Genomic DNA, 26,043 nt, shown 5'->3' on the forward strand with positions numbered 1-26,043 from the left:
CCGCAGCAGACTGAGGGTGGCAGCTTCTCTGCTGCATCTGTTGAGGTTAGGGGTTATTAAAAGAGACACAGATAGGATAGAGATAGAGGGCACTGATGGGGGCAGGTGCCACAGATCACAAATTTCCAGTTCTCCTGTCAGAAATCCTGCAGGAAGATACAGAGGGGAGAGAGCACAGAGGCATGAAATTGCGACATCATGAAATAGTTGCATGTTTGCAAAAGTTATGGCCATCTTGCTTCCAAGCAGTGAAAAAAAAAACACGTACTGCAGATCAGCTAAAGCAATGGTCCAATGAAAGAGCGTAAAACAGCAGGTTTTAGAGAAATTCTCCGACATTTCTTTGTATTTATCATTGTCAAATAGCAATAATGGAAAAATAACAGGTAGACTCTACATTTAAAATCATAATAATTGAATGTGTCTTTTTGAAAAGTCTGGTACTTTAAAACAAACTCAGACTGTGCATGACAGGACTTTTCCATCGTTATATAGTATAAAACATTTCCTGATGATCAGGAACATTTATGGTTACTGTAATCTTGGCTGACTAAGAGCACCCTGGACATGACATGTTTTTGGATGGCAGGAGAAATCCAACGCACGGGGAAAAAATACGAATGCCACACAGAAATGAAGACATTCTCACTGTGACTCCAAAGCACTAACCACTATGTAAATGCATGAAGAGACTGTAGTTAAATACCTCATACAGTAATCACTACGATCCAGTAAACATGTTGCTATATGCTGTATGTATATTGAAATAAGTATCATTCCATCTTAATGTTTGCAAAAACATTTCTCTTTCTGTGCCTCAGAGTCACCTCGCCCTTGTTCTAATTTATTCACAGACTTTAGTCATATAGTCACGATTTTTTTTATGTATGCACACATTTGAATTTTTTATGCAAATGTCCTTAACAAGTTAACAAAGGGTGATTTTAAACACTGCTACCTTTGTGTTAGCTGACAATATGCAGCGTGCTTTACATTCCCTCTCATTCATATGCAGAGTTGTTTCAGTCCATTGTAGTTATATTACACTGCCAGTTATGGGAAGAACTCGGCGGATTGTATAGAGAGAGCAGAGATGATGTGATCCATTATGTGATGGGTTCAGTGTTCATTACTCATTCTTAAAGGCTGATCTCTGACACTATCCAGCTGCTGGTTGTGAACACAGCTGCAGCTGCTCCGCCTGGCCATAATGGCTGAAGCTGGATATGTGGTTAACGCTCAGAGCTGCTGCTGCTGCTGCTGCGGTTCAGTCTGTGGCGCGGTGGAAAAAGTCCAGCTGTTATTTTCTGAACCTGTGGCGCTTCTGTGACAGACGTGTTATCGACACACCTCATGAGATCAGGAGCGCGGCCGCTTCCATGCGACGCCCGATCAGCAAACAAGCGGCAGCGCTCGCGCACAACCCCTGCGTGTGGCCGGTGTCATACCTATTAAAAACAAACGTGTCACAGCCAGAGCAATAACAACCAAAGCACGGCGAGGACTTCAGCCACACTCTGACAGATATGTCATCCTGAGGCTGCAGTCCTAATCAGAGCAACAATCTGTCTCAGCGGCGGTTAGTGAGAGAGCTGCAAAGCTGCTCCACCTGCAAATTACAGCCCACATCTTAGTGCCTCTCTGTGTGTTTGTGTCCGCGCAGGTTTGCTGTTGTGTTTGAGTTGGTTGCTCTCCTCTAAATGTGATTAATCAAATTGAGCTGCTGCAGCACGGTGGTGTCGTGGTTACCTTTTGAGCTCTATTGCAAGAGTAATCCCTGCTTTGAGAGCAGTAGGGGGGCTTTTCATTTTCATTTTCACGTTGGCACGTCCTCCCCGTGCGTGCGTGTGTTTTCTGTGAGTGTGCTTCAACAGTCATGTTTAAGGTTAATTGTTAATTATTAAGCTCTGGAGCCTCAAAATGCAAGTTGTTCTGGTGACTGCATGGGTTTTACTCCGATTTCCTCTCAGTTCAAACACATGGTTGGTTGTTTTTGTGTGTGTGTGTGCGTGTGTGTTTGGAGGTGATTGTAGCTCTGTGTAATACCGACCTGATCATGGTGTACATTGCTCTTTGCCCAATTTTATCGCATAACCTCCAGTAACTCAAATAAGGACGATATGGAAGATAGATGAATGAAAACTATTGAATTTAGATGTTGATGATGTAGTTAATTTAGATGTAGTTGTTACTAAATAGGAATATATAATAAATATTTCATAGCGGTAGTTGCAGGTGTTGGCAGTCCTTTAAAAAACACAGCAGCAACCCTCATACTGAAGCTATCTTTCTGATGGAGTCAGAGGAATGTAAGCGTTGTGGTAAGGCTGAAGTCATCCTCAGATTGAATCCCACACTGACCATTCGGTGGTGAAACCGTGTTATTATTTTGTTAGGAGCAGGCTGCTCTTAGTCTCGTCACTTTAATCACCGGCTGGGAAGCATGGGAACTTCAATTCCAGCATTTATACAACAACAAACAGACAAAACTGTGTTCACATACAATATGTTCCAATTCAATTCAGCTCAATACCAGTTCTATTATATTTCTATGTTGCCAAATACAACACATTTGTCTCAAGACACTTCACTTAATAGAGTAGAGAAATCAAACAGACCCCGTATGGGCGAGCATCGGGGAGAGAGATAGTGGGGAGGGGAGAGGAAAATCCCCGTTTCTCCAGAAAGAAACATCGATCAGAAGCAGAGTCAGGCCTCCTCTGGTTGTGTTTGGGGAATATTCAAAGTAAAAGCTAAAGGATAACATCCAAGGAGCCATATTCCCACAACCCAAAGTAACCTTGCTTTCCCTTTCACTTAAAACAAATAGAGAAGGCTTCAAAGAGCTGTAATTCTGTCATTCTGAGTCTCAAGACTCAAATATCTAATAAAAATCTCCGGTCCTGCCTGTGTTAAGTGTTTATATGTTAACCTCTTGAGTAGAAACAGAAACGCAAATTCTCAGACAAATATTTTTAACTCATCTGAATGTCTTCAAAAGGTTAAATGGAAGCACATTCCTCCGCTCATCAGGAGCCCACAGAAGCCCTTATTATCGTTCTAGTGGCCAATAGAACGAAAACAGCTCAGTGTGTGTGTGATTCTCCAGTGTCCAGTCATCATCCTCAGTGTCACACACACCCACTCTCTCGCTCACTCCTCGCTGTGCACTCACTGTGCAATATCAGCAGAGTTTTCTTTTCATTCATTTGGCCCTGTAAAAAAAAAAAAAAAAAAAAAACCCTCACATGCAGCCGGCGACAGATGGAAGCCAGCGAAGCAGCCTCCTGTCCACCCACAGCATGCAGGTCAGGAGGCTCAAACTGAAGAGTTGGGGAAAAAAAAAACTCTAAAGCAGTCACCTATATTTAACTTTACACACCACAGTGATGCAGGAGCAACCTGAAAAATACACACGTTGACGGCTTATTTCAGTCTAAAGCTCTCTTCATGAGTATCGTAGCGGTGCAGTCCTTCATCAGGGCCTTTCTGTGCCTCAACGAGCTTTCTATAGGCACTCTGGCTTTTTCCTGCAATCCAAAGCATGCTTGTTATGTTAATAGGTGGGTCTAAATTACCCATGGGTGTGATTGCACAAGTGTGTGTGTGGTTGTGTGTAAGTGTATGTGTGTGTGTGTGTGTGTGTGTGTGTGTGTGTGTGTGTGTGTGTGTGTGTGTGTGTGTGTGTGTGTGTGTGTGTGTGTGTGTTATGGATGGATGGACTACCTTTTTACCTTGATTTGATACTGACCTTTTAACCCAATAATACACCTTAAGTTAAATATTGTCATTTAATAGATCATTGTAAATGAGAATGCAGGACAAGCAGATTCATTAATTCCCTCTGCCGCAAAATTTACCACAACTTTGAATGTGTTGTTTCTTTTTATTATTATTATTTCCATAAAGTTGCATAAGGCTCCTTTGAAGGATGCGGTGGGTGATATTTCATACTTGTGTTATTTAAGGACCAAAGCTATCAGTGCGGCATTGCCTCCTCTAAATGCTTTCTGACTACCCTACCCTGTCTGTGGCTCTCAGCCTTAAGCCTATTTGTGACAAATCTTCAAAAACCGGTCACAAATATATAGTTTCCCCTTTAAGAAAAAAAAAAAAAAAAAAAAAATCAAATTTTCTAAATCTGGCCACTGCAGTTTTTAGAAAACATCTCCCAGGCTGCTTTATAGTCCAGTGGGTATACAACAGGAGGAAGCTATATATGGGCTAAATTCAAAACAGACTACAACTGTTTGTGTTTGTCATAATGAAGGAACATCATCTGGCGCTGCAGCATGGCTCATTAATGCCTTTTTGAAGACGCTGGTCAACAGTAAAGATGTAGCAGTAAACAACGCAAATAAATAAGATGCGTCAGGCTCTGGAAACACATGCCGCACTTGTTAATAGGATCAATTTTATGTAGGCTTTGTTCTTTGAACAGGGATTTGTGATCCCCTGACCTATATAAGTATGATTCAACATATAAATGTCTCATTTTTTTTTTTACAAAAACAGCAATCTCCAGTTGTCAAAATTGCCATGAGTCACTCCCACCCATCAGTTTCTTAAATCCATCTTTAACCTGTAGCTGCACGTTGGCTCGTCTTGAAACGGTGGGCATGAATCGTAGGAAGTCAACCAGCTGATGCCGAACGACTCACTCCCTAGAATTGCTTCACGCAGGCGGTGTAAAACTCAAAAGAAAGACAGAGATCCGAGAGGCAGCATGCACGCACACGCATCGGCGGTGAGCAGCCGGGGCGTTTATGGAGAAGTGCTTTGTCTCATCTCAGCAGATTCAGCCCAGTTTGACCTCTTTGCTGTCTGTGTTGTAACTGTGGAATGAATGTGTCTGTTACTGTGACTAATCATTGCTTCTTTTTATTAACGCTAAACTTTGATGCCTGTAATCAGCTCGACCTCGCAGTTTATGTTGAATCAGAGCGGGCCGCCGAGTCATCTTAAAAAAAAAGAAAAAAAAAAAAAAGAAGCAGGCTGTGTTTAGCTGTTTAGCGCGCGGGAACAGATCACAGGGAGATGAGAAAACGTGCCAGCTCCGGCAGCGTTTTCTTAACTGTCTCCACGTTTGTGTCTCAGATGTGTGAGCTGCCTGAGCGCCAGGTGGAAGTGTTACTGGGATCCGGAGAATCACCTCTGCGTCTCCAGTAAAGATGAGTCAAAGCCCGGCCTGCTGGAGGTGAGTAATTCTCCTTTTCATCCGTCAGCTCCACGCGGCCTTCAGGAGCCCGCAGCATTAATATCTGTCTAGTTGGAACCTCAGACATGATCCAGACTCTGCTGCCCGCAGAGCGTTCCGTAATGATCTGGGTTCCCGACGAGTTGGGCAACAGCGATCATGTGGTAATTCAGAGCGAGGTTACGAGTGTCTCAACTCCAGTGTGTGGAAATGTTTGAGCCAGCTATAAAATCTCAGGAGATTCTGGTTTTACAGACCCATAACAAGATAATGTTGCCATTTTAAAGCCCCGGTGACCTGCTCTAAAGTTTCTCTTTTTGGCAGTTTTGTGCGGCCGGGCGGACTCACAATCGCAGATTGTGCCCGTGTTTGTGTTATTTCTAAATGTCAGCGCTGCCCGACGGCAGTGACGAGATAAATTTCACTCCTACATTCTCAGCTATGTTTTTATACATCCCCCTTATCCTACGAGCGGATTGCGTTTGCTAACGTAAACCCTGTGACGTTTGTGAAACGACCTGAAATGCAAAGCAACTGTAGGGCGTGCGCCGCTTGGCACAAGAGCATGAAATGGCAGGAAAAGTGCACAAAGCATCCAAAAGTAGTGCAGCCTCACTGAAACCAATTAAATCTCCCCAGATACTAACATCCTTTGGACATTTCCCTGACATCGTCAGGCCTTAGTCAGCCATTATATTATTTCTGTCGCCTCTGGAGCTTTGCGGCGGAGCCAGGGAGCCCTGGTCTGCGCGGCCCGGCAGACGCCGGCCCTCAGGGCAGGAGCTCTGACTCCACCGGCTCACAGCGCTCGTCCCAGTCGGGCAGGAGAGGGAGAGGATGTGACTCACAGGCCTCTGGTCAGCCGCCGGTCACTTTATCTGCTTATCAGGTCCGCACAAGTAAACTTTCCATTCAGACAGCAAAAAAAAAAAAAAAACCTCAACAGCATCTGAAAAACTGAACTCAAGTCGCTCTTAATGGTGTGCATGAGCACAACAAACGCCTCCATTGATCTTCTCTTTTCTCTTTTTCTATCCTCTAACTCCAACCACAACAGCAGGAACTCTCCACCTCTGAGCCTTCTGCAAATGTTTCTTCCCTGAAAAAAGGGAATTTCTCCTCTCCACTGTCGTCTGTGTCTGTGGAAAAGCAGGGCTTCCTTTTGTAAAACTGCCTCGCCGCCTGTTGTTTTTATGATGAAAAAAAAACCCTGTGGAATTGATGTTTGTGCAAATAACTGTGTGCGTAGTTTGATTACTGATCATGTGAAGCACATCGAGATGACTGTAGTGATAAATCCTCCTATATCACAGTTACTCTGAAGTTAGCGACACAGACAGAACTGTTGAGGTTTCTTGTTACAGCTGCTGTTCTGCTCACTGAGCTTTTGTTTGCATTGGCATCATCCGAGTTACTGTTGTACTGAAGCCCTGTTCATTTGAGAAGCACCTCTTAAAGCCTTAATCCTGTGAGAACATGAAAGATGTCTCACTGTTCCTCCTTGGAAATAGGAAAATTCTGCTCGTTCTATTTTTTTAGATAAAAAAATCTCTATTGGCATTTTGAAAACTGGAAAAATAATCTTGATATTATAATATCACACAAGTAGTGATGCAGATTTTTTTAGCAACATCAAACACAGTGGTGTTTGTATTATTGTGAGCATGAAGCAGAAATGTTTTCCACAGTTCCTGAAATCCTGCTCAAGCTGTATTTATCTCAGTATTAGTTGGTTCTGAGTTTCCAGGAAGAAATGCAGAATTGAGCAGGTTTGGTCCCAGTCCTGATGAAGGGTTAACATTAGCCTGTATCCAGTACCTGAGATGTATCTGTTCGCTGTCTGCGTGTTGGCAGCTTATCTCCGGTGTTTTGTTGCTGCTTCTTGTTGTTGTCACGAGTTCATAAATCCGCTTCTTCCGAGAAGGACTAAACTCCTCTCCCAAATAACTGGTGTAGCTTCAGCAGCACTGAATAAATGAGCCGGTCACTCAGCTCAGCTGATGTGTCACAGCAACGCCGCGTTATGACTGAAACATGAAGACTAACTGTGGGAGATAAAAGCAAAAGAAAAGGTAAAAGAAACGCAAATTACTTGTAGAGAAATAACTGTAAATTTTGATCATTTGGAAAAGTCTCAGAAACTAGCACAACGCTGTTAATAAATAACAATCAGCTTGTATTTGTGTTTGATTTGAAGAGTGTTTGTTTTTTGTTTTTGTTTTTTTATCACAAGAGCCGCAGAAATAACTGAAGTCAAAATGATTTTCTAAAACAAATACAGTAAATCCTGCTCAGACGCGCTGTCCCAGCTCCCACCACGCCGACAAACAAACATGTGAAAGCACTGGAGGTTTGCACTTTTCAGGCAGCTTTCTGATTTCCCTTTTTTTTTTATGTTCTTTTCAAACATGACAGAAGGTTTTTGAGAGGAAGGTTGTGACGACGTGGCGAGGTGGGCTGCTCCTGCTCTGCTGAGCCCGTCGTCGCCGTGTCCGCTGGGCCTGTTTTTCTAGTCCCTCACCGTCTCTCTATTTGAAGCTACTGTTGTTTCCCTCAGAGCGAGACTTCACCCTCTCATTTCCTCCTCCTCCAGATAAACAGGACAGGTATTTTGGGTTGCGGATGTGTGCAAGGCAGCTATTGTTTTCTTTAACTCCTGTTTGTCTCTTCCTGCCCCCCGACGCCCCCACCCCACCCCACCTCAGAGCGCCGCTTCCTGCCCCAGCCTGGTCGCCTCCGAGGTTCCTCCAGCGCCGTCGGGAGCGGCCCAGGACTTCACTCTGACCCTGAGCAACGTCCAGGAGGTATGGCAGGCCGCCTCCAGCCATGGAGCTGGACCTGGACTTTGTCCAAAATGCATGTTGTGAAAATGATTGGAATAAAACAGAAGCATATGGCGTGTTTGCTTCCAGCAGAGTTAAAAACAGATGGATGTTTTTGGTGCTGTGATTTGGGTCAATGAGCGAGTAAAACCTGAACCTGGGCGATCTCCGAGCCGTGAGACGGGGGGACGGAGATGAAGAACGAGTGAGAGCGTCTTTACGCTTATGCTGCTCGCCGCTCGGCTGTCTGGGCCCGCCGCGTCTCCGGTATCTGACTGTGACGAGCCGAATTGTGTCTTCGTCAGCACGCCGCGCGGTGTGCAGTCAGGTGGAGGCGGCGCGCGCGGCGGGGGCTTCATTTCCCTCATTTTGAATTCGGCTCGTCCGCCGGCATCAGCGTCTCAAACTCCTATTGTCATTCTTAATCCACTCCGAGAGAGTCCGACACCGATCCTGCATCCCTGATAAGGACGCAGCCGGGATCTGCTCAGAATTCCTGCGCTGACGAGTTGCCAGGCGTGGTCAGTCACATGCCTAACCCCGGCTGGCCCCTCCAGCCATCTCCTGGTGTGTTGCTATGGTGACAGACATCGAGCCACATACAACGCCCCGCGTACGCACACACACACACACACACTCACTCACACGCTTCCCGAGGGCAGCACTCGCTGTGATCGGCCAATTCATTCATACTACCCTTAATACTCAAAGTTTACACAAACTGACGCGTTTGAATAATGTGTTCATCCTGCTGACGAGTCAGCAGAGCAGGAAATGTGCTGTCAGTCAGTTCTGCTCCCACCGGCCGCATTACTCACATCCCCCTGGAATTAGTGATCACGGCTCGTTCCCACACGTTCGGGAGATCGCTTTCCCATTAATATTTCAAACATCTTTTAAGTTAAAGACTTGTCCTCTGTCAAAGGGTGGAGCTGTAACGGGAACACACCGAAAAGCAAGATTTTGGCTGAAGTGTTATAAATGATCGCACAGTCCGTGCAGTTCTAACACAGCCTGGGGTCGAATTAAACATTTTTAAACAAACATTTATATAAATTGATGCAGACAACCATTTTTCTTTGACTGGACTGTGTGTGTTTATATGCAGTCATACTATCGATCATCCAGGGCCAGAAATAAACATTTTATGACAATACAACTAAACAAGATGTGCAAATGAGCTTCAACAAGCATATAAACACGAGACAGTCTCTGTCTGTGTTCATGATTGTTTTTCTCGCTCAGTTGGGAAAGAAAGGAGATAAATCAACACAGTTTTCTTGCTGGTTTTATGCTGATGGTGCATTAGAGAAACATCAGATAAGCAAGAACACAGCATTAAAGCGCATAGACCAGCGTAGAGCAGCAAAACTAGAGTTAAATGTTCCTTTTTTAACAGAAGAGTGAGAAGTAAACTGTTGTTCTCATGAACCCTCCTGCTGTCAGGAACAATCCCCCCCCCCCCCCCCCCCCCCCCCCCCCCCCCCCCAAAGCTAACAGGTAAAGTCACATGAGTCACATGAGAATTCTACTTGGAGTGAGTTTTTATTTGGGGGGGTTGCATGTATATGTAGACAAAAACACAGATGTTTTTTTCTTCAGCCAGCTGTGCACCAAATGCTAGATTAATAATTAAGAACTTCATTAGTTGATTTTGTTCTTTTTAGAGAAAACATTAATTTAAGATGTGTACCTCAGGAAAAGAAGTCATCAGATGCAGGAGAGACTGAAAAACATTGATTGGAGAAGCACAGCTAATATTTCCCAGCATGCCTTCTTCCTCAAAAAGAAATCATGGTAAATAGTTCATTTTGTGTAGGACTGTTTTTTTTTTTTAATCAAAAGTAAATGTTAAACAAATGTAGCAGCATGTGAAATAGGTGAGCAAGGAAAAGAAACTGACCATCAATAAATCACCTTTTATCACCTAATAGTGTCACGTTTATCTAAAGTTCAACATTTACCTGCAGCTCTGTGTGAGATGAGGTAAGAGTCTCACGTTCAGCGCTCTAACCTACAGAGACACACATGAAAGATGATTTAAGTTGAGAGCTTTAACTACAAAGGAGCCAGCGCGATCACAAAAACAAGTGAAGTACAAGAGGAAATACCTTTGTACCTCCAAATGAGGTTGTTTTTTTGTTTTTTTTCCTCCTTCCTTACGACGCCGCTTTCTGGCATGTGAATTAAGAGCAGGTTCACAATGGATCTGATAGAGTGAACTCAACCATGAGTCAACCATGATCTAAAGAAGGGGAAACGGCTAACCCACAACGGGGTCTTTGGGGGACCATACCATCTCATACATGTGGCCCCAATGGAGTCCGGCGCCAGATCCAGCACACATCCAGAGGTCCGGCAGAGTCCATGACTCCGTGGGTCGGGGCTGTTATGGCAGCGAAAGCGTGATCTACACAGCATCAGACAGGCGGTCATAATGTTATGGCTGCTCGTGGATATTTGTTCAAGCTGAGGAAAAGTCCAGAGAACATTTGTAGAGTACTTTGGAGTTTTTTTTCTTTTTTTTTTTAAGAAAAAAAAAAAAAACAAGCTGCCAGTTGCCAAAGAGGAGGGAGGGGAAAAAAAATCAAGCTTCTCTAGTGTCAAAAAGCTCAGAGAAATAGCAGTCCTGGAGAGGCCGATCAAAGAAGACCAATTTAAGCCGGCTGAATTCACAGACAAATGACTTCTTCCACTTTAAGCACTTATTCTTTACTGCTCTTACCTATCTTATCGTCTTTACGGTCTAAACTCTCCCATATCTTGGCTCAGTAGAACTCATGGCAGTCGTTTTGTGAAGAATGAATTCATATTCATTATTCTGATTCCCAGATGACTTGCCGAGGTGTGGGAGTCCAGATGTTTATGAATATGAATTTTGAATGGATCTCATCTCTTCCTGGCAGGGACAATTATTGTAGGGTTTTTTTTTTCCTTGCAGTTTCCTGGTTCTCTTTCAGCAGCGTCAATTGTTACCAGACATGTTTGAGAGAGTGCTTCTTTTCAGAAATTTAGTCCATATTTCAATTCTCAAGTAGTAATTATCTCATTTTGGGAACAGCATAATATCACAGTTGTGTTGCTGTAGATGTTAGGATGCTTCACATTTCATTCTTTTTTTCTTTATTTTTTTTTTTTTTAAGAAGTGGTTTTGTGTTACAGATGGAGAAGCTGGAGTGCGACTTTGGGACGGAGCAGCGATATGAAGCTTCATGGCTCAACGGCTCCACTGTCAAGTGCAGCGGAGTGACAGTAAGTACAGACAATGAGTTACCACAAATAACCAGTAAGTGAATTTGTCAAGTCAGAGTAAAGATCAGTTGAGCTGCAGCAAGTGTCGCGGCGCACTGAGCTCATTATCGTCGAGTCTGAACCTGATTTGTACTTTTTCTTTTTCTCATGTGATTATTTAAAATCCTTGTTTATAAGCAGAATATACCCGATTATTATCTAAAGCAACACTGACATGATTATACTGTGCACTCCCTCTCTGTCCATTTAGCTGCTCACTAATCAGAGAAGTCAGATTTACCATCTCAGCCTGAGGAGAACGGGATCCTTTGCCGGACCGAGTGAGGATACGTTTGTTGACAGCCCTCAGCCGATGACAGGTAAGAAATAAAACCCATGATTATGGAGACGGACACCAAAAAAACAAAACAAAACGCTTCCCGCTGCTGTGCTGCACTTGCACAGCTCTCCCGTATTTGCTTTGTAATTAGCTCACCACCAAAACAAGAAAAAAAAAAAAAAAAATCTGACACCGTTGCTCCCAGAATGCAGTTCACCTGTGCACAGATGTTTGCTGGCCAGAGTGGTGGGTTTGATTAAACCTTTGGAAAAATAAAGACTCACTTACCGGGACAAACAATGTTAGCCTGCCTTTCACTTGTAATAATAGCATTTTGTGTATTACAACACATAATTTGCCAACAACCAGTAATTTACCATGATGTTATATTCAGCTACCGTCTAATTACACATAATGATCACTGAAACTTAGGGAGCTACAATTTTAAGGTGTTATCGATGCCTCCGAGAAGCAGTGTCCATACGTATTGTTGCAAATACAGTTTGAGCTCCATGACAACCGTGGGATGATGAAAAGCGGCGTGCGTTGTTGAACTTGGCGTGTTGTCGACAGCTCAGCGCCGAGCCCGGTCCGCGCCTCTCCCCAGATGTGCAGTTCACAGCCCGCGTGCTCGCCATGTGAACAACAGCCCTGGACAGCTGCCAGGCACCGTTAGGAGGACAAGATGCTTTTTTTTCTCGTAACATGCAGAGTCATCAAATTTCAGAAGTGACATGCACTTTATCACACACGGGCAGACACACACACACACACACACACACGCACATGCATACACACGAGCAAAGAGTCGCGCAGATGCACATGCAGTGATACAAATGGGATTTCTCTCCAGGAGGCACATTGGAGTATGAAAATAATCAACTGTTTTCTCTGGCTTTGTTCTCCTTCACTCCTCTGGCTGTTTTTTTTTTTTGTTTTCCTGGTTTATTATTTTTAGTCATGAATATAGCATCCTCTGAATGTTTATGTATATATTTAGAGCTCTCAATCCACATGGTTCACATGAGCTATGAAATAAAATCCCTCGAGGAGTGTTCCTCCAGTTTGCCAGACATAGCAAACACAGTTTGGCCGTGTTTTCTTACTGAAGCACATTTTACTCTCAAATCGTCCCAACTCATGCACATGAGCTCGCTTTACGAACGTAGAATAAGTGTGATTAAAGCCTGGAATTCGGATTAAGGTCTAAGTGGTCGTATTTGGGAAGCTCAATATTTTCTCAGGTGATATACACGCTGTAAAAATCACATGGCTCACTGTCTCCCTCCCACCTCTCGTCTCCCCCTAGTGGAGGTGTACAACTGCGGCGTGGGCAGTGTGGACTGCTCCCAGTGCTGGGGCCGGGAGGACCAGGGTCACCTCTGCGGCTGGTGCGAAAACAGCTGCAGGCCCAGAGACGACTGTCAGCCCGTGAAGGACAGCTGTCCCGCTCCTGACATCCACAAGGTAAGCATGAACGTGCGTGACTGCGGGCTTACAGACCCTTCCATTCATCCTCCTGCGGCCCGCAGGCGCGGTTTTCCAGTCATGAAATGTTGAATCATGGGGGTCACTCACATGGCGTGGAACCCCCGTGGCCTGCCTGTCCGCCGTCAGCTGCTCGGGGATTGTTTGAACTGAGACTTATTAACGCACTCCGCCCAGCAATAACACCAACACTCACTTAACCGCAGGCCTCGGGGGATGCAGCCCAGGCGATCTGCAATCGCTCAGGAGGGCATGGGAACACCTTCTGCCCCCTCCAACGACAATATCTGAGTAAACTGTGTGGGCCGGGGAACGAAAGCTATACATGCACTACCCTTTTCTGTGGAAAAAAAACCGCTAAGAGAAAACAAATCGGAACCATAAGGGCTTTTAGATTTGAGACCACAACGAGAGTGAAGCGGCGGTGGTAAAATGGAGTTACAGAGTGTTTATCTTACGGAGGATCTGGCTGCGGTCACGTCGTGGTGATTACCGGCGAGGCCTCGCTTTAAACGGTTTTCGAGCTCATTTGCATGATCGTATTCATTTGTTTGGTCCGACTGTAATGGGAGCGCGTTCAGAGTCATCCTCCGAAGCTTTCTCTCCGCCGCTGCTGAGCGTTATATCAGCGCGGCCGCGGCAGGCGGTCATGGGAAGCATGGCTCACATGAGACTCAGTCGGCCTGAACTTCCTGTAGATAAAAACCTGGTCGGCCCAGGAGAATAAGTGAGCAGAACAAAGCGAGCGGACGCGCGCACGCTCGCTCACACACACACTCACATAAGCCCGCAATCTGTCACCCAAATAGGCCATATTGAAGCATTCACGATTATCCTTCATTCTTTGGAGCTGTCAGCATACTGTGACTAACAGGATGCTCGGCGAGAGTCTAACTTATGTGGACTTCTTACGTGACTGAAGTTAGCCGGGCTGAGTCGCCGTGTGCGTGGGTACACACCATTGTTGCCGCACTCTTTCTCACACTTACGCACACACACACATGCGTACACACACTCCCACTCGGCTTCCTTGAGACGAGTGTGTTGCAGAGCGGATACCGGGGCTGTGGTTCGCCGGGGTGTGTGATGCAATGCCTTGGCAGCCGTGTTTCCCAGAGAATCCGCAGGGGTTAGAGCCCGTGTTCTCCAGATTACGGAAGAAAAGATCCACTCTCCCTAAACGTTCACACGCGTACTCGCACGGCAGCAAGCGCCTTTGTTAAATGGGCTCGGTGAGATAATGAAACATACTTTCTCTATGCCTTGCTTTGTCAACATGCAATCTCTATTGCAAGGTCCCAGCACCAAAATATCAATAATATGGAGGAGGATTTCATTATTCCCTGAACTTTGCCACTTACCACCTAATTGTGAAAAATGCTCTCTATTCACTGCATTGACGAAAGACAATAGAGACATTTATTATCTTCTCGCTGCTTTTATTCTAATGTTATGTGTGGGCTTGTCCTTTTTTCTTTTTTTTTTTTTTTGTCTTTGTAAGCATTGATTAGAGGTACGCTGGCATCCAAAACAGGAACTGCCATACATAGTTTACCCTCGACATGAAAGGCGGGAGAACAGAGAGATGGTTTGGGAGAGAGGATGGAGAACTGGCTGGACAGAGAGAGGGTGGAGGAAGACAGTGTATGGTGAGGCGCTTTTTCCTGTTTTTGTTCTCACGTCCTCCCTGATTATTGTGATGCAGGGGAACTGGAGTGAAGGGAGGCAGATGAAAGCTCCGACTTCACAACAATCTCCAGAATAGGGGGAAAAAAAAAGAAAAAAGAAAAGAAGCATATGGATTTTATTGGTTTGGTAGTTTGTCTGATGCTGGTTAAGTATATATATGCATGTAGGCACATTCGGAGTGTTTCTGATTTGAATAGAAGAATGTGGAATAATTTAGACCTGAAATGAGCTTAATGGCTGCGGCGTTGCTGTTGGAGGTTCCTGCAGAGACACATTCACACCCTGCGATCTCCCCGGAGGCCTGGCAGAGTTTGCGCTGTAAATCAAGACTCACAGACTTGTGAGAGGTGTAAATGAACAGCATGCGAGCTGATGTTGATGTCAGTGCTCAACGGCACCGCCGAGACGCACGCGATGCCACGAGATGCGCGGTGAAAATAAATGACTGCCCGATGCTGTGATACTTTCTGCGTCCGTTTCCATGCGCCTTCGTGTGCTGTTTGTGTATTACATCTGTATGAAAGAGCCGGTGGAGGCATTTTTCTTCAAGGAAGTGGGGTTTACAGATGGCGCAAGTCGGCGCGGGGTGGACACACTCGACATCTGAAAGCTTCGCATAACCACAAAAACATGTGTATCATTTCCTGTGGGGTCGGTCTCACAGACATGCGGTGGAGCGGTGAGCTTCCTATGGTTTGTTTTCACATAATATTAAAAGTGATACATTCTCTCTTTACTTAACCGCCTCCCCATTTTCGCCGGGAAATATACGGTTTATTTATCCGCGCTGTCACTCTTTCGGGTTTAGCCTTATCTGAATGCACAGCCCAGCCTCGTCCTCTCACCTAGACCAAACAGAAGTGCTGTTTTCATTCTTCGGCTCGGTTCCTGATAGAGACGGAGCCGGGCTAATAATACCGAGGGGTCGCGGTGACCCCGGCTAAGCCCGGGGGGGGGGGGGTCATTCGGAAAAAGCATGAACGCAACCGTGCTAGCTATGCTACAGTGGCAAGATGACGGTAGATTGCTTCTGTCTGGGCGTTGGAGATGCTATCTGTAAAGTTGTATTTTCATGGTTATTGGAGAGGTGACGGTCCTCTTCTTTTTCTTTTGCCGGCTCCTGAATGGAAAGTTACGAGACCAAAGGCGCGGGCTGAAATGATGCGTGAGAGCATGCCTCCGAACAACAGCAGAAATGGGACTAAGGAATTTGACAGAGCAGACACAGGAAAACAGATGAAAGGGAATAGCACTGTGCATTAATTCCCCTGTTGAGGCTTTGCTCTCTCTCTCTCCACCATCAGCATTCACTTTCCTCTCGACACTCAGTTCCCTAAATTGCCTCCCCACTCATCCACCTTTCTGCTGCGCTCTCCACCTCGCCTCTCCAGCCCTCACTTTCTCACTCTGTCTGTCTCTTGTGGGATGTGAAGGGGGCTCTTAGGCTGCTCTTTATTTGCATGTGCTGTAGAGGATTAGAGGCTGAAGAGTCTCAGACTGGCACAGTTAAGAGTCTGCTTTGTGTGTGTATATACCTAAACCGCGTGTCTATTCAATTAGATCCCAGTCTTTGACAGAAGAACACTCAGACCGGCCCTTATCTCTGTGTGTGCCACACTCAGCGTCAGAATCAGGGCCGGCATCTCGGCTCTCTTAAATCTTTGTCATGTTCATTACAAACCCGTCATTAGTGGGGGGTTTTTAGCGAGGTAATCTCCTTACGAGCTCTAATTTATTGCACATATTACAGTATTTTCACAAGCTTCTCTCTCTCTCTCTCTCTCTCCCTCTCTGTTCGTTTCTTCTCTCTGTCTCTGTCAGATCTCCCCCCTCAGGGGTCCGGTGGAAGGAGGCACCCTGCTGACAGTACAGGGCAGGAACCTGGGCCGGAGGGCCGGCGCTGTGAAGGTCTTCATCGGAGATGTGCCGTGCTCTCTACTTCCTGATCTCTACACTGTTTCCACGGAGTAAGTCGCGCAGCGCGCAACTCAATTACGATCCACAAATTTGCCGTGTCTTCTCCTCTCTGCTTTCCCTCTGTTTGCTCGGGCAGAACAAAGAATGAGCGACGTTCTCCTCTTTTTGATTTGCAGCACTTGTATAATTACGTCTTACTTGGTTTTTCATTGTCGCAAATTACGAGCCGGCAGGAGGAAATCCTGCTCCTATACGTCGTCTGATACGATATTTAAAACCCCGCTAAAATATGCAGTGGCGGTGGAGCGGGGACGTGTGAGATGATAGCTGACAATTACCTGTTGTCATAGTAACCTGACATGCTTTCAGGCAGGTGAGTGCTCAGGTGGATGACAGGCACACACACACACACACACAGACGCACGCACACACTCCAGGTGATAGGAAGATTTCCTGACTTGAGCGTCTCAGACATGAACGCTGTGTGTGCTAAAATGCTCTTAAATCAGACGGAGCGCTGAGCGGCCCTCCTGTTTTTAATGGAAGCCGGCTCTCCCACAGGGAAGGCCTTATCAGGTGGGAAAAAGCAGGAAGAAAATACGGGGGTGCCTCGGTTTGAAACGACAACATTTCAGAAAATGTTCTAATGTGGCATTTGTGGCGGAGTTAAAGGGAAAGTCAACTAATTTTGCGTACAGGCCTTCGGGGGAACTTGCGGATGCGTGATGTAAAATATAAAAGCTCTTATGACTCCTAGCAGAGCGGAGGTAAACAGAATAAACTGATTTAAAAAACATTGAAAATGCAGAGAAATCTCAAGACGAGGATTTAGTAACGCTGGAAGCGGACCCGCGATGATGGTTCCTCAACTCCGATGAAGGCAACACAGCCAATCTGCAACTGAAATGTCAGGTAATCAAAGCTCCTCATGTTGTTAAAACAAAAGGAGGAATGCGTTGAATAAAAAAATACTCTGTGTGGCTCTGCCACATCAAAAAGTTTTATTTGTATTAGAGGCAGTGGCAGATGTGCTTAAGTTGTATTTGGGAGAGATGGGCGAAGAAAATAGAAAAATTGTGATTATTAAATTGGATATTAACCAATAAAATAGAATTTTATTTAAAGTACCAAAAGTGTGGCGCCCCTGCACATTACCAGCATTACTAGTAAATAGTCGTTCACATGATTCTTAAATTCCATCTATTAGAAACAGAGATTTTATTCAAGATGTTTGTTTTAGGCAGACTCAGACAGAATCTTTGAATTTAAAGGACAATCTGATGCTCTCCAGTGTGAACCACAGTCGCCTCTGTGTTGTTGTGATCCAGTTTCCTCCTGCTTTAAGAAATCGAGCTGTTTTTTTGTGTTGCTAAGGAAGTAATAAAAGATCTGCCCTCTTCGGGTCAGGTTTCTGACAGAAACCCCGACTTTTGTTTCCAAAATATCTGCACACAGTGTGACGTGTTAGCATAAACACTGTGGTTTTATGCTGTTTTTTGTTAGTTTCGATGGCTCGTAGCTGCAGCGGCGGAGTCGCCTTTGTTGTTGTGTCAGGGAGACGTTGCGGTGCTGAAACCCTGCAGCTCTGTGCAGAAACAAAGCGGAAGGAACTTCAGTGTCCATTGCTGTAGGAGTTATTCTAAGAGAGTAAAATTAAACACATATTTTTTTTTTTCTCTGAGGTGTTGGCAAAGTGTTTCTGGTGACAGACAAAACTGTGCATGTGACAAATATCTCAATTCACGGCACGACAGCACACTTAGAATATATAACGTTGAGGCGTTAACCTTTATCTTCTGTTCTGACAATAATATCAAAATGCCACGAAGTCATTTCCACGACTCATTTACCTCAAAATAAACCCAATTAAGCGACGTCTAACAATACCTCTGTGATTTTGCTCAAATTTCTTGTCATTTGCCAATAAGGTTTCTCTCCCATTTTAACATGCATCGGCAGAAACCCTGAAAAAGATGTGAAACTTAACTCATCAGTTTCCACACATAAGTAAACAAATTGCTCCTTTCTAAACATTACACGTTGTCAGCAGTGTTTAACACTCATGCTTTCAGCTGAGGTTCATGTCAGCACTTTAAAACAATATCAAGCCATCTGTATGCAGAAACAAAGAGACGGAAACTTTAGCGCGTGTTCAGGATTTATTCTTCAGGCGGATATCTTTACTCTGGTTTTAGTGCTTTATAAAGCACAATAAAATTGCAGTTTTAGGAATTCTTAATAGACAATGAAATAATAATAATAATAAGCATATGTTTGCTAATGCATAAAATAATGAAATATTGAGTATTTAGTATAAATGAGTATTTTGGGGGGATTTCCCACTGACCGAATGATGACCATGCCCTGTTAGGAAGGTCCCACTTTTGATGGGGGTGTTTATACAACATGCAAGAAGCGGGATTAGGTCAGGTTAATATTATGTTATGTTTTTGGAGTCAGTTTCATCAGCAGTGCGGACGTGTTTTTGCTGAGTGGCATTTCCGCCATCTATGAAGACAAAACTCTTCCGCTTTCTAGTAACCCCCCACCCAGCCGTTATGCTTCAGTTTCCTCCTACCTCAAAATTCACAGGTTTTTTTTTTTTTTTTTTTTTTTAGCTTGCTGTGTTGCAAAGCAGAAGTAATAAAAAACCTCTTTAGGCTGACATCCTGAGGCACCCTCGAGGACCCCGACTTCAGTTTTCAATTTCCACGTCACACGTTGGCATAAACACAGTTTTATTGTTGTTTCTGCAGCACATAGCAGTTTTCCGAGCTTCCCTCCGCTTCGGCGTTGCCTGGGGTATGGAATTGTGCTGTTCCCGCGAATAAAATCAGAATTAATGTTTTTCTTAAATTATACTTTGTGTTTATTTATAAGAGCTAGTGCCAGAATAACCTCACTCATCTGACTTACAATGTTATCATGGACTGGAATGCTTCAGCTGTTTTTCTGAGGAAGTGATATCATTCCGAGAAACTATTTTCTAGTTTAGTAAGCCGGAACTTTCCCCACTTTCAAGGAACTCACACCCTAATCTTCACATACAGTATAAAATGCCGTAGTTTAAAAAGTATGTTGAATACATGGTCTTTTAGGACCACGATAAAAATAAAAATAAACGTACCTGTAGCAGCAACAAGCAGGTTGAGGTCTTTGTTTGAAATTCCTGGTTTCTAAAATTCAAGCTTTCTTCCCTGTTGTTTCAACCATGTAAATTTGACCTTAAACTATAAACGTGGATCTCATTTTTATTGAATATTCAATGAATATAGGTTTTGTTGTTTTGAATGTGTGACATCAAGCAAATATCAAAGCCTGGATATTTTTTGACAACCTCGGCAAAGGTGAGGGAAACAGACCATTAGAGGCAGCCGACATGCCCCAGTCATGCTTCTCAGTTTGTAATTGACAAGTTTTTATTGAAAGAAAGCCCCAGATGAGCCAATTACTAAACTTCCTCTCACAAATCACCATCACAGATGACTAATAATATCTGCCTCAAACAGGTCCGCCAGTTTTTTGGAATTGGAACGTCTGCCATCCATGTGCGGTTTAGTTTTCATGTATTCATGAAGCTAATTTTCACAAATATTATTATGCAGCACACTTCTCATTTTAAATGACTCCGACACCATCCCGCCGTAGCTCAGGGACCATCGCACTGTCACCATGGAGACAGCAGGACCGCGCTTTGACACCGAGCTCAGTGGAAGTCTGTAACTCCACAATTATATCCGAACTTCCATTCAGTATCTGTGATGTTCCAGTGAATGGGACTGTTTATCTGGTCCTGCTCCAGTGGAGCCAGTCATTGTATTAGGACCGGTTGTGGGGAGACCTGAGGGTCCTACCTGTCACTCCAGCCGCTTGACGCACCCCACCCCACCCCCCCTCGAACTGCACATGGCGAAAACAGCGAATCGCATTTCACTCCCGGGGTGATCTCATTCCCAGTCGCCGCTCCCCATTGGCTCCCCGGGCTGGACGTTACGACAGCGGAGCACATCCTTACAGCTTGAAGTGGCATTGACAAATCATAACATGTCAGCGTGTTTGACAGCGTCAGCACATTTGACTTACACACACACCTACATTTCCCCTGTGGTGAACTCCGATCGTTGATTAAATTTTCCCTTAAATCCATCATATTCAGCTCCAATGTGTATTGTAGTTCAGGAATGAAAAAAAATACTTATAATAACATTTTTTTTTTGCTATTATTTAAACTGCATCTTACTAAAATGCCAGTCAGACACACTCATACATACATGTATGCGTAGACACTCCTGCACATGTGACCTCATTTACCGGGGCTGTTGAGACAGGTGTCTGCTCGTGTGCTGAGAGGTGAAAGTTCACATCTGTGTGCCAAAAGGAAAACGTGCAGCAGTGGAGAGACTGTGCTCCTCACACTGCCAGTCAGCGTGTTAATTAATGGCACAGTCGGTCTAGGCACACCTCATTTACTGGAGTACTTCTCTGGATATTTGGCTCGGGTCCTGCGTGCTGGCCTCTCTATCATTTTCATGTGAGCCTAAGAGGCCTTCGCCCCATCCGCTCAGGCGGGACCCGGACGACACTCACGTCCAGACACACGCCGACTTGATTGTTGATGGTCCTCATCATCCACTCGAGGGAAATGATCAGAGATGGCTCATTATAAAGCCCAAATATTGGCCCCTGAAACCCATAATATCTCCGCAGTGGGGCGGTGCTGGAATGTGGAGCAGGGGTCAGACCGGGGCTCTGCCTGCTCCACGGGAGTCTGCCCGTCTTTTGACTGAGATCACGCTGCACAAACATCACACTCGGCTCACGCACACAAAAGATATTTCACAAGTGTTGCGAAGTCTTGCAAAAGTCTTAAAGTGCGATCTCTTTTATATTTGATTGTAGGCAGCTGGGAAACGTCACACACCTACACTGTAAGGTAAAAGTAGGAACCTCGCAACATGGACTGTGCGTGCAGGAGGTTGTGCAGTCCTGTCAATATCGATAACTGTAGAGCCGTTACGATGTGCTTTGTCTTATCTCTGTATTGAATGTTTCAGGAAGTTGATTATCCGGTCTGATTAGTGAAACCTGACGCATATCCCTTTCTTATAACCTGCAATATTTAGGTGTGTCTCCCTTTTTAAAGCTGAATGTGTAATCATATCACGTTTTTCCACACATATTTCTGCAGATCACAATGTATTTCGCAAAGATTTCACACTCTTGAACCAAAAATGCATTAGCTAGATGACGTTTATAACGCATTCAGCTCTCAAGTGGGAACTCCTGATCTCAGTGTGTTTGCTGTTGTTAATTTCATAATGCCCTGAGACACTGCTGTGATTAACTTAACGGTACAGGTACTTTACTTTTTCATTTACCGTTCAAGAAATGTCTCAACAAAGTAATGAAATTCTTGTATTTTTGTTTTTAATGTCCTTCGTACAAATATAGTTGATAGAGATTGCATATCGAAATTCTAGTTACCACGTTGCCACTTTTGCATCATAGCGAGAAAGTCCCTGGAATCAGTGTGAGTTTGCATGTTCTCCCAGTGCATCAGTGGGTTTTCTCCAGTCATTCAAGTTTCCTCACAAAGTCCAAAAACATGCATTTTAAGCTCACTCTAAATTGCTTGTAAGTGTGAATATGTGAGGCTGTCTCTCTCTGTGTTTGTCCTGTGAAGAACTGGTGACGTGGTTTCTGCCCTCATCCATCATTAGCTGGGATCGACTTAAACACAGGATGGAAAAATGTATTCCATCTTTTATACAAGATGGATGGATGGATGGACTTTGGCTTTGATATATTCATCAGACAAGCAATGAAACCTTTTCTCACAGCTGTTAAATGTGATATTAGATAACAGTTTTTCCATGGTTGCCTGTTGTAATTGTCACTCATTCATTGGCTGGCACATTTAAAGACTCTTAAACAGTCACAGCGTGTGTTTGAAAGCTGCGAGTCAAGTCTCTGATAAGCTTTTGTCTTTAACAGTTAATGATTTCGTGCTTGTCTTTTTTGTTTGCACGATAATTTCTATGTTATGGCTCAACAGAGAACATCATCCAGCGTGACGTGCTGTTTCGATAGCAGCGTGATTCTCAGCCTGGAGCCAGCCTCCTGGTCAAAGTTGACTCAGGCTGCAGATTCTCAGATTTCCCTCAGGCTCGAACCTGTGAAGAGTCGTGTTTGACTTTGTGCTTTTTTGTGTTTCCTCTAAATTAGCGCGTGTGAAACGATGCGTTTTCATCAAACAGGTGCTCGTCTGCCCTCGTGCCACATAACTGTCAGAAGTTTAACGCCAGCGCGGCGGCGTCCTTTAGCTGATGCACCTGCAATTAATGAGAAGAAATGAAGACGCAGCCAACAACAGATGGCTTTGATTATTTTTAACGCTCCTTCAAGCATGCAAGCAAAACCAATCTTTTAATTGGGCTCATTAAATGCTGTGGCAGTTCCTTCTCAGGTGAAACAGTCTTTATTCCAGTTTGGGGGAGATAAAGGAAGTGGCAGATGTAGCTCTCCTCCCGACCTCAGCCCCGCAGCTTGACCTCAGCCGACGCTCACGCCGTCCATCCCAGCCCCGGCTTACTGCGCGCCCCCGCCAGGCCCTCCTACATGAAGCTTATGTAAATTTCCCTCGACTCTTCTGTCAATCATCTCAGCTCGAGCTGCGCATTCCCAACCACTGTAGCAGCAGGCACCTGACTAAATAAACCGACAGGGTGTCGAGCTGGAAGGGGGGGGGATCATGTGTGGCGATAAAGGTTGTGTTCTCCCCTTACTACGTTTATACCAGCGAGGTCCCAGAACAGTAGGCCCCCGTGCCTCGGTGCGCCGCCGTGTCATTAATATGAGCCGTCCCTGCAGAGCACGCTCTGATGACACAGGGTTTAATCACGGCCAGGAGGCGAGAGGAGCCCCAGCAGGTCCTTAATCTCCTCTGTGGTTCGACACATCTGGTGTGAGGAGCTTTGAACTTTACATCTCCTAATATCTGATAGCTCACGGCTTTATTGGATTCCATATGTTAATGCAACAGGGGCTGATGAATTAGTTCATATCCACCATTTTCTGAGATTAATTATGTGTCTTTGTTTGGCTGTCACGATCGCGATCTTCTTCCTCTTCCTCATATTGGTTTCCCTCGTTTGTAATTTGACATGAGCATTTCTTTTTCAAATTATTTTATTACATTATGATTATGAGATGCATTTTCTTGTGTGTGTGTGTGCGCATGTGTGTGTTATCTATATTACCATTTTTTATTAACTGATCTTCTATTGTGGCGCTTTGTCCTCCAGGCTGGTGTGTGTTACTGGGAGGTCGGCTCATGACAGGCCAGATATCGTCCAAGTGGACGTGGATCAGAGCGGGACGGGGATGTCAAAGGAGAGCTTCTCGTACTTGGTGAGTATTCTGTCGTTATTTACTGATTCCTCGCTCTGTCTGTCCCGTCCTCCACATTCCTCTTCCATGCTCTTATTCTTCATTCCCCGCTGGGAGCAGCTCCCCAAGTGTGCCAGTTGAGTGTTAACAGATGCGCTTTATGACTGAGAGGAATGCAAGTGTGTGGGAATCTTCAAACGTCCATCTGAGCTGCAGCTAAGCACCATTGTCATCCGGCGCTCACTGCCAGCATAAACAAATATGGCGATTGTTGGAATGTCCCTTTTTTCGCTCTGAATTCATCGCCGGTCGGGCCGAGCTAGCCAGCATTGTGTTAATTGACCTCCGCCCACGCAGTCTCTCATTGGGATAAGAATATTCATCCAGTGGAAATACCCACGTCAGTCCTTTGTGTGTCTTTGCTGATACACAAAGAGCGTTTCATGATTCAATGCTGGAGCTGTCGATCACCGCCTGTGAGTCAGCCCACTGAGAAATCGCCCCGATTTCGGAACCTCTCTTGATACTCAAGGATCAAGAAAATCCAGAACAACAAACATTTGCGCCGCGCTGTTGTGGGAACTCCGATCGGGCTTCCTTATCCATCTCTGAGATGTTCGGTGTGAGGGGGTTTTTTTACTGCAGAAGATGAGGGAGAAAGGGAAAACACTTTCGGAGACAGGATGTGTGTGTCTCCACCGCATCTCCTTCCTTCAACCTTTAGACGGAAACATCTGCCTCCTTCCACCCACTCTGACACACAAACACACAATAGGCCCGCTCCGTCCGTGTGCACTGAGGAAGTGAATCCTGTCAGTGAGGATAAGAGGCTTCCCCGGAGGCGAGGTTCACGGCAGGGATAGAAAGTTCGGATAGAGCAGGAATGCTGATGCTGGGAGCTGCAGAACCGGACAGGGATATTCATCTTTGCCCAGGGAGCCTTCGCGTGTGTGTGTTTGTGTGCGTGTGTTCATACGACTGTATGTGTATGTAGTTTCTCTTGTGCATGCCTGAACATTATTCCCTCTTAACCACAGTACAGCTGTCCTGCTAGGTTGGGCCCAAAGGCTTGTTGGCTTCAGCAACGCTTCAGCATACTGCAGCGTGGGCTGTCTTCACAGTTTTCTACACTAATTTACTGTTATAGTCAGCAGCTGTCTCAGCCAATCTGTAAAGATGAGATATTTGTATCTCAAAGGATGAGGAAACACTTTTGTTCAGCGTCAAGAAAAAAACACTGCGGAGCACAAACACGGTTTCAGTAAGCCTGTGTTTTCTGGTGACAGAAGCTGTCAGTCTTGCGTTGGTGAATCCGAAGTCTTGTTTAACATGTCATGTATCTCCGCTTCGCACGCAGGTCCCAAAGCTGGCGTCCATGGAGCCGAGGAAAGGCCCGCGCGCCGGGGGAACCAGAGTGACCCTCCGGGGCGAACACCTGGACATTGGCTCTCGGGTTAGAGTCATGGTCAACGACACACTGGAATGCGTCATCACAGAGTGAGTGCAGCTCGGTGGAAGCGGTTCGCGTCTACAGTCGGTTGCAGCCTTTGAAGCAAGGATACCTGCCTCATTTAAGCAAAGCTCTTTCCCAGCTGTTGCACCATAAACAAGTATCCCGTCCAACATATAGCTAACGCTAGACACTTAGCCTCAAAGCCACGTCTCTGGAGAACATGCAAACTCCGCGCAGAGACACCATCAATCACCACATCGCCGTGCCGCAGGCCGCTTTTCCATCCTCTTCACTTCCGTAGCTTCCTTTACATTCATGACTTATGCAACCAACGCAAAACGAGGATATCTTCCTCTATTGTCTGTCTTGGCAGCCGGAGTGGACATCTAACAAGCACACAGCTGCAAAGATTTGCCAGCATTTTCAGGCAGTGTGGCTTTTCTAAACACTTTTTTCATCTCAATGATGCTCTCTCAGAGGGTTAGTTCAAAAAAATCTGGGGTTACAATAAGTAATC

At 45.1% G+C, this 26,043-nt stretch overlaps 1 protein-coding gene across 1 annotated transcript in view; it reads left to right on the plus strand.

The window, feature by feature from the left end:
- plxnd1 (plexin D1) overlaps nt 1-26,043 on the plus strand; it is an 82,592-nt gene that overhangs the window by 26,425 nt on the left and 30,124 nt on the right. The window contains exons 8-15 of the mRNA XM_030117866.1: nt 5,098-5,197; nt 7,903-8,001; nt 11,182-11,271; nt 11,522-11,630; nt 12,900-13,057; nt 16,589-16,734; nt 23,989-24,094; nt 25,431-25,570. Coding sequence (XP_029973726.1) covers nt 5,098-5,197; nt 7,903-8,001; nt 11,182-11,271; nt 11,522-11,630; nt 12,900-13,057; nt 16,589-16,734; nt 23,989-24,094; nt 25,431-25,570 — 948 coding nt within the window. The remainder of the gene's footprint in view (nt 1-5,097; nt 5,198-7,902; nt 8,002-11,181; nt 11,272-11,521; nt 11,631-12,899; nt 13,058-16,588; nt 16,735-23,988; nt 24,095-25,430; nt 25,571-26,043) is intronic.

The sequence above is a fragment of the Salarias fasciatus genome, chromosome 20 (genome assembly GCF_902148845.1).
Source record: "Salarias fasciatus chromosome 20, fSalaFa1.1, whole genome shotgun sequence".
Lineage (NCBI taxonomy): Eukaryota > Metazoa > Chordata > Actinopteri > Blenniiformes > Blenniidae > Salarias > Salarias fasciatus.